At 46.7% G+C, this 8,853-nt stretch overlaps 1 protein-coding gene across 1 annotated transcript; it reads right to left on the bottom strand.

The window, feature by feature from the left end:
* Window positions 1-319: 319 nt before the first annotated feature.
* LOC112942871 (protein FAM110C-like) lies at window positions 320-8,334 on the bottom strand. The gene is made up of 2 exons (XM_026033894.1): window positions 7,208-8,334; window positions 320-3,906 (listed from the first exon to the last, which is right to left on the bottom strand). Exon 1 carries the CDS (start codon window positions 8,322-8,324, stop codon window positions 7,227-7,229), a length of 1,098 nt encoding a protein of 365 aa, XP_025889679.1. The 5' UTR covers window positions 8,325-8,334; the 3' UTR covers window positions 320-3,906; window positions 7,208-7,226.
* Between the last annotated feature and the right edge of the window lie 519 nt (window positions 8,335-8,853).

The following is an 8,853-nucleotide window of genomic DNA, read 5'->3' as shown; positions in this document are numbered from 1 at the left end:
AAAAGTTTACATTATCAAGAAAAAAGCTATTAGCTTCCAGTGTTGCATTTTTATTTATACACATTCAACAATATAAAGTTTTTTTCATGAATATAAACAGAGCAGCTTAGAAACTTCCATACCAGGTCTGACAAGTACTTGACTTCACAGCATCCAAAAGAAGATGCAAAGAAACCCCTCACAGTAGGCGGTGACAGGACGACCTGCTCCCAGGAGAACCTTTCTGCTTGATTCCCATCAATCTGTTGTTCCATGGATTTCACAAAGCATGAGTACTTATACGCCTTAAGACATTAATACTCATTTTATAAAAGAATCTGTATTTGTTATTTTGAGTCCTATACATATATAAATATTTACAATGTATTTACAAGAGCTACAGTCTCCATCCAATGCCTTTTTTTTTGCAGATAGTAGCTTCCAGGCCATAAAAAGCCAGCCTCTGTATCTTTCATCTGTTGTGCTGGAGCCACGGACCTTGGCCCCGTCACGGAAACCATGCACTTTGAAACGCTGGGGTAGAAATAGCAGGGAGCCCCGCACGCTTGCACTCCGTTTCACTAAGTCTACACAGGCCTGGTTAATCAAAAACATCCAGTCTTCTCCCTCAGCCCTGAGTTCAGGTTTCCAAGAAGACTCAACTGGCAAAACTTTTGTTCAGTCCCCAACAGCCCCCTTCAGCTTATCACAGACGCTGAAAAAATCCCTTTCCGAATCACAAGTCTTTTATAATGAAATAATAATAATAATAAAGACAAATATTGGTAAGATTAACATCTGTTTTCTCCATTTTGAGAGGCATGACTGAAACACCCAGAAAGAGGAAGGAAAGAAAGAAAGTTACAGGACCTCAGGCAAGTACACTGCTCCCACTGCTTTGGAGCAAGCACGGCAGATAACCAGTGTCAAGATGTATGGAGAAAGAAGGATTGTCAGCTGCTCTCTTCCTGGTATACTTGGGAAAGTATTAGCTTATCCAGAAGATTTTTAAATGAAGGGAATGAATAGCTTATCAGGGAAGGATCTCAGAGAAGTCCGTATGCTCCGTGAAGTAAATAATACCTTGGGAAGTTTGGAGCCAGAGACAGGTAAATTTTGCCAACTATCAGTGTGAAAAGCCACCACAGCACCATTGAACAGTTCATAAAGTCAGATTTATGAAAGTGGGATTAAAAAAAATCAGAACGAGGCAAATTTTGATTTCACTAAGCTCTATCAAAAAAAATTTCCCTGATTTTGATGACATCTTCCCCGATGATGCGTATTTTCAGACAAATTGAACACCTTCCTACCTAATGTTTAACACTCACTACCAATGCAGCTTCCTTTTTCTTCTTAGTACTATCAGCTTAACTTAAGTTCTGATAGAAAACAAAACAAAACAAACAAACAAACAAAAATGAACAGGAAACAAATGGAAACAAATGAAATTGAAATTAAACTCTCCTCTGGAAACGAAGCAGAACAATCCTATTGTGCTGGGGCACTGATTTGTAAGGCAAAAGACTTTTCCTGACATATAAGCTGTCTACTAGCTGTTAGTCATTCATATGTAATTTCCAGGAAGAGAAGTTGTTAGCTTTTGACAAAAGCATATAAATAATTATATGGTACAGTATCTTGCAAAGTGAGTATGAAAAGAGCAGATACAGCAGGTTATGTTCCTGACTAATAAATCTAGACTGTTACTTAAAAACTGCACCTTAGGTGCATAACTCCTATCCTATTAGCAGCATTTTGAGATATAGTTTTCCAAGAACCATTTTTCAATAATAATGTAACAAATACACACAGAAATTTAATAAAAATAGCATGTGCTAGCTTCCCTCTAAGTTTGCAGATGCTCCAAAATGCAAAGTATTCAGTTGTCTGCTAGTGAAAAGCAGACTCAACAATTACTTTATCAGGAAATATTATCTGTCTATCTAGACAACTTCAGGCATGTAGACTTTGCATATAACACTAAAACAATAAAGACAGATGCCCTGCATTCTCAAACAGTTACTGTAATTGAGAACTAACTATCCGGCAACTAAAAAGCACTTTGAAGATTTATGCAAATTCAAGCAGGCAACCTTGCTGTGAATTTAAGTGATGTTAACTAAAACATTAGATAAGCACTTAAAGGGCAAGTCTGTCAGCGCACAGTTTGTAGAATTTAAAATACAAAATAGCTCTTCCTATGATGAATGCTTTACTGAGTTGTTATGGTTCACTTCTGCCCTTCTCACTTTCACAGGCTTATTTATCAAGAATAACGAGCCCTTAAAAATGCATCTCTAGTGCTTATTTTATCTCTGCTCCCACCCCGATGTGCTGGTAGCTGTTCAGGGTCAGACCATGGCAAGCACTGCTAGCTCAGCCATGGCTGTGTACAACCCGAGTGGAATGTGGGGAATGAAATCTCATTTTTCTGGACCCATTACAGTACAGGTCTGACAGGCAGGTAAGGTCCAGCACTGCAAACAGGACACCATATCCATGGTAACACCAAGTAAACTTTTCACCTCTGCAGCACTCTAAATTCGAGTTGTTGTCACTCCTTTGACTTCAGGGCAGCTATCACAGACTTGGCTTTCTAATCAACTTCTTCTTGTGGTTAGTAATAATATTTGCAAATAAATACTTCAGTGTAAAGCAGCTTTTAGTAAGCAATGGCTGATTGGGGTAAATATCTAAGGCATAGCCAGCAAATTCTGCGAGAAATTTGCAAAGGATCTATTCACTGCACTGACGATCCAAAGTACTTTTATTCAGCTTTTAAAATGCATTTAGGTTGTCCATTTCCAATAAGTATTACTATTTTATTGATGATACTGAGTAAATTGCTGTCTACACTTGGGATCTTACCCCATCCAGACTTTTATTTCTGGCATGGTTTTGCATGTCTTATTGCTTGCAGTGCAGACAGCACAGTGCTGCTCCAAACTCATGCCAGGGAAGTGCAACCTTACATTGTCTGGGATGCAATTTGCTAATGGATTCCATAAACCCATTACTTGTGCTGCAAAAACTTAAATGTATTATATCACAGGCTTCCAAATGCTGAAATGAAACTCACTCTGGCAGCATCAGAGAAACAATGCAAACCAAGTCTGCATAAATGTAAATTCTACTATTCTGGAGCAATGTAATATCCATATAAAATCCTTTCCAATTTTGGACTACTTGCTTCTTGGAACCATGCTCCTGAACAAATTTTGGGCAGGGATTTTAATGCTTTGTTTTCTCACTGGCTGAGCAAGCTGTGTGGCTGGGTAGACTAGATGGATACAAGGTACTTTAATTCAGCTTGGGCACTTTTAGAGAAGCTGAGGCTTGCAGAGATTCAGCTTCCAGCATGTTTGCCAAGTATCCCAGATAAAACTGCCACATTAGCCCTTGCCAGCCAGGCAAACAGCATCTAATGATATCAGGCTGAGCAGTGTTTAAACAGCCCTGGAAAGACAGCGCCGAGTGGAGCCTGTCTCCAGCGAAGGGAGTGCCTGACCCAGGGGTTATTAACACCTCATTCCCACTTTCTCCTCCCATCACCATTGACAAATGCTTGGCTGGAAGGAGATGGGCACACAACACAAACCTTCTGCCACATTCCCCCAGGACATCCAAAACCCAGGAGTGGTAATCTGCTGCTGCATGTCACTGTCTACTGTAGCTGCAGTCATGCTTCGCTTTTCCAGGAACATCCATTTCCTGCTGTCCCACTGTGGCACAGTTCCCAACTTCTGCTTCTTGTTGTGCTCTTGAGCATCCCCATGCTTGTGGCAAGGAGTAATGCTGCCTGGGCACAGGGAAGAGGGAAGGAGGCAATAAGAAAATGCTAATCTTGGACAAAGTCGTCATGAGCCAGAAGAGGGAAGAGTTTCTTCCTGTGGATGGTGATGTTCATCTTCCAAGTCAGGGAGTCTAAAGAAAGAAAGAAAAAGCATCATTTACTATTTATCACATCAGAGAGGCATAGGTGATACGCTTCAACTTTTATTCAGCTGCTTATGGTTATTGCCAACAGAATCAATTCCCTCTCCAAGAGATTTCCACTTGAATAATGAACAATTGAATGGCTTTGAAATGCAAGACTGAATAATCTTGATTCAAATAAGGAAGGAGGATGTACAGTGCCTTCCTAGAGCCGAACAGGATTAACAGGGAGAGGAGCCAATCAACCTGAACTCCAGATGTGAATTTAGGAAACATCATGCAGGGAAACAGTAATGGCCATCTCACTTAGGACTTTGTTTTTTGAAGCTCACAGTCCATGCTTAAGACTTCTCAGTAATCCCTCTGATGAAACAAACGTGTAAGGGAACTTGATGCTTCAAGTAGCTGTTTTATTTACATAGTGCCCCACTAGACCCAGAAGAATTCATGAAAAATTAAGCTGAGAGCATAAAATATTAATAGAATGATCACTGGCCCATAAAATCCCTGCAGTTTTGAAAAGGTGTTTTACATGGAATGAAGATTGCATTTTAGAAAACAGCGCACTCTCTCTCTCTCTCTGTCTTTTTCCTTTTTTTTTTTTTAAAAAAAAAAAAGTGCAGGAATTTTCATGCCTCTTTGCAAAATAAGGTGCCTTGAAGACTATGGCCCAAGAGCTTCAAAGAGACTAAACTGCCTCACATGCAGTAGGTTTCCTCAAACTAGTCTCTCAGCACACAAAAGTCCATTGCCAATTAATAACAAGTAAGTGAACTAGATAAAGCCAATCCATAATTGGCTTATAGATTAATAAATAGAAATCAAACTTGGTGGCCTGTTGTTAGAGAAAGTGTAGCACCAAAAGCAGTAATTGGCACTAGGATATATGAGAAATGCAATTATCAGAACAGGACAACCCATCTGGAGACTATGGGGTGATTAAATCTCAGCTTAAATTCTACATCGTAACTGTAATATTTAACTAACGGTAACTCTTGGTGACTCTTGTCCTATATTCTGGGCACTGGGCACTAGTATTTTAGCTGAACTTTCTGATTATGGGGCCTAACAGGAAAGCACTGTCTCAGTTTTCAGAAATTAAGCTGGAAATAATGGCAGCTCTATTAGTGAGATATATCTGCTGAAAGTCAGTCCTGGGATGTTTGAAATTAGGTTTATCGTACAAACTTTAAGGATTAGCGTTTCCTAGACTGCAAAAATAACGGGACCACATTGCTGCCAGCGTAAAGCAGTCTCTCATGTTCTCATGTGACTACTATTTCAGTTTAAATGGTAGACTGAGCCATTTCTAGAGTTACAAAACAGCTAAAGGAAAAGTAACTCTAAAATACGCATTTCTCGATGTTAAAATTATTGCAGGATGACTGTGCCTGTCACTTGAATAGAGCTGATACTTCATGGAAGTATTTTTACCACCCTGTTAGGCTATGTGCTATGAAATGCCCTTTTGTCTCAGACATTCACCCCAAAAACGACACTGACTGGGCAGAAGTGAATTTTGGATGAACCGGAATTCTGACTGTCCTGTAACAGCAGTGACAACCACAAACTCCTCCACTTTGGTTCCTGCCCCATCTTGTCTTTTCCTACTCCCCCACTGGGCAATGAAAGACATTTCCTTTTTTATTTTCTTTATTTTTAAGGTACATGAAGGTCGGGTTGTTTTTGTCACCAGACCCCTGCTCATGAGAGGAAAGGCAGTGCTGCTGTCCAGGCACAGCATTTTGTGGGGCAGGCAGCTGCAGGAAGCTCCAAAACCCACCACCTCCATCATTTCTGTTTGTGCATCTCCCTTTCCTTTCATCACAGAAGGATGAGCGGGAAGAAATGATCAGCTCAGGAGAACCCTTTCTTCTCCCTAACTTAATTTGGGAAAGGCTTTGTCATATAACAGCACTTCTTTAAGCTGTCAGCCTGATACCTGACAACTGCTCTTATCTCCAACGGCTTGAAATGTTTGTGTGAAAATGCATCCGTCTCCCTTCCTCCCCACTCTGCTTCCAGGGAGAAAATTGCCTCTGGAGAAATATCCTTATTTTCAAAGTGATACACGTTCTGTGTAGTTTAAAATTATTTCAAGTAAGTTAGTGGATTTTACATTACATGGATTAAAGGAATCAGGAATGACAGCTCCAGGTCCACGTAAGAGAGAGACTCAAGTGTTACATTTCTGCATGTTCATAAGGCCAAAATTTACTGTCTACAACTGTAACTACACTAAATGATGTTCTTTTAATACACAGATTATGGACTGGCAGAAAATATAAATGCAAGCTTTCCTATCAAAATGCAACTTTTAAATCCCACATGATAAGCATGGTATTTAGCCAAAGAAGAGATTTGTGTATTGGGAATATCAGAATATAGATCTTTTTCAGTAGATCAGATGCAGAGGAAGAACCCCTTTTACTGGAACCTGCAAATCAGCCTTTTCCTGGGCTAAATTTGCCTTGCTTATTTATGTGGAGTGACTGATCTCCAAGATCTCCAAGCCCAGATGTAACACGTTTGTGTTACCTTCAGTTAAAGGCAGTAAAGCATCCCTCTGTGCAGGGCAAACCACACAACTGATGGTGAGCTACCAGTGCCAAACCACACAGCAAAACCCACAAAACTTCTCCCGCTTCGGAAGGGCAAGATCCACTAAAACCAAACAGGACAGGGAATTTGAAGCCTCTGCAATGCGAGGTGGGAGGCTGCCACAAGCTCTTATAGTCCTAGACACAAGTTGGGGGATAAATGTGTTGCTGGTGACACTGACTCAACTTTACCCTCCTCAGTGTGCCTGAATATAAGCAAAGAGGGGAATGACAGCAAGAGCGAGGAGCGGGAGGCTCTGACAGTGCAGTACAAACACAGTGCACTCCTAAACACTAACAGTTTCAGCTCACGCTGAATTATCTCAGCCACTATAACACAGGACCGAACAATTTTCTAGGCGTTCCTCACACTGAGAATAGCAGGAACAGGGCAGAACGAGCTTGCACAAAGCAGGGCTCTGCACGGGCAGACATCCCTCACCGACACCCACTCTTTTTCATGGTGAGGTCTGACTTAAAGCAGCCAAGCTGCGCTCCTTTTCCTGCCTGCATTTTGGCTCCCGCCTTGCCCCAAGTTTCCACTTTGCAAAAGTGCCACAGCGCAACGAGCAAGGGTGCAAAAGACGGCTTCCCGCTGCCGCTCCTACAAGGAATCCACCAGGAGAAGCCAGGTGCTCGCGAGGAGCACAGGGACACGCACGGAGCGGGCAGAGAGCCTCTGCACACACCTGGGGTTCGGCGGCGCCGTCACGCCAGCTCCCGCAGCGCCGCGTTGGCCTCCTTGGCTTTCTTGCAGGTGTACAGCCACTTGATGATGCGAGCGTTGCGCTCCACGATGGACGTGCTGCTGGGCACCTGCTCCGTGAGCTCGTCCTCCAGCAGCCCCTCGTCCCCGCTGTGCCGCGTGAAGTCGCTCTCGGACGTCGCCACGCTGACGCTGCGCACCTTGAAGGAGACGCCGTCGGAAGCCGCCGAGAAGTTCTCCCTGCCGAGGTCCTCGATGACCTCCGGGTCCAGGCCGCAGTACGTGAAAAAGGGGTCCAACTCGGAGAAGGACTTGGAGTAGCGGGAGCTGATGTCCGACTGGGAGCGGTGGAGGCCTCTCCGCGTGCCCTCCTCGGGCGCGGGGGGCAGCCGTGAGGGTCGTCCACGTGGTGCCGGGCGCCGGCCCGGTGCTCCGGTGGTGCTCGAGGGGACGGCAGCTGGTTCCAGGCCAGGGCTGCCGGGCTGCCGGGCGCCGCAGCCTGCGGGCACGGGCGCCCTGCTCTCCTCACTGCCGGCCACCTCCATGATTGTGCCGGGCACCTCGTCGGAGCCGAACGGCTTCTCCTTTGGGGGCCCCTGGAAGAGCCTCCGCACGAGGCTCCCTCGCGGGCTGTCCTGGCTCTGGCCTCGCACAAACTCACATTTCTGGCGGTAGATGACGAGGGAATCGGGGCGCACCTGCCTCCTGGGGGTGCCGCGGCGGGCGATGGGGGGCCCGCGGGACACGGGGCCGCGGCAGGCACGCGGCGTCGCGGCCGCCTCCGGCCCCGGGGCGCCCGTGCTCCCGCCGCGCTCCCGCGCGCCGCGGTCGCTCCCCACGGAGCAGCTGCCGCCGCTGCTGCCCGACACGGAGCTGAGGGCGACGACGGGCTCCTGCTTGGTGCCGATTACCTGCTGGCTTTTCACGTACTTGGCCTTATCAGCCGCCAGCCGCTCCACAGCGCTTTTCCTGCCCGGGGTGCCGGCTTCCAGCTGCCGCCGCAGGTACTCGGGCCCCTTGCGGAGCAGCCGCACGGGCAGCGCCGGGTGGAAGTCCGAGATGGCGTGCATTCCCACCGCCCGGCAGATTTCCGTGGGCATAGCACTTCCAGGTGCGCAGATCCCACTTGCAGCCCTGGGAGGAGGAGGAGGAGGAGGAAGAGGGGGAAGGAAAAAAAAAAAAAAAAAAAAAAGCAAAAGCTAAAATAAGAGCAGGAGCAGAAGCAGCTCAGTCTGTGGGGGTGGCAGCGTCCACCGTGTTTACTCCGTGGTGCCGCCAGCCGCGCTCACCTCCAGGAGCCGCGGCCTCGCACGTCCACCTGGCCGCCGCCGCCGGCCCCGCGAGCCTGTGCCAGCCAATCCCGCCCGGCACAGCACCACACAACCCGGCAGGACACGGGACACGGCGCCGGAGGAGTGGCCCCGGCCGCCCGCGCTCCCCTGCCTCCAGCAAGGAGCAGCCCCGCGCAGAGCGGTGCCTTGGCGGGCGCTTCCTCAGTCGCCCGGCCTTGGGGAGCCGGGATGGAGCAGGATCCTGGAGGAGGGCGGAGGAGCCGCCGGCGGGCGGTGCGAGCGTGTGGTTGTGCCGGGGTGAAACTCCAGAGCTGCTTCCCGATTAAACGCTTTGGGC

The sequence above is a fragment of the Nothoprocta perdicaria genome, unplaced genomic scaffold (assembly GCF_003342845.1).
Source record: "Nothoprocta perdicaria isolate Ctin4 unplaced genomic scaffold, notPer1 scaffold_136, whole genome shotgun sequence".
Lineage (NCBI taxonomy): Eukaryota > Metazoa > Chordata > Aves > Tinamiformes > Tinamidae > Nothoprocta > Nothoprocta perdicaria.
Note: the sequence above shows the minus strand (reverse complement) of the source record. Positions and strands in the feature narration are given on the sequence as shown.

What these genes read in the sequence shown, in the direction of transcription:
- LOC112942871 (XM_026033894.1), bottom strand. Translation starts at nt 8,324, where the DNA reads ATGCCCACGGAAATCTGCCGGGCGGTGGGAATGCACGCCATCTCGGAC.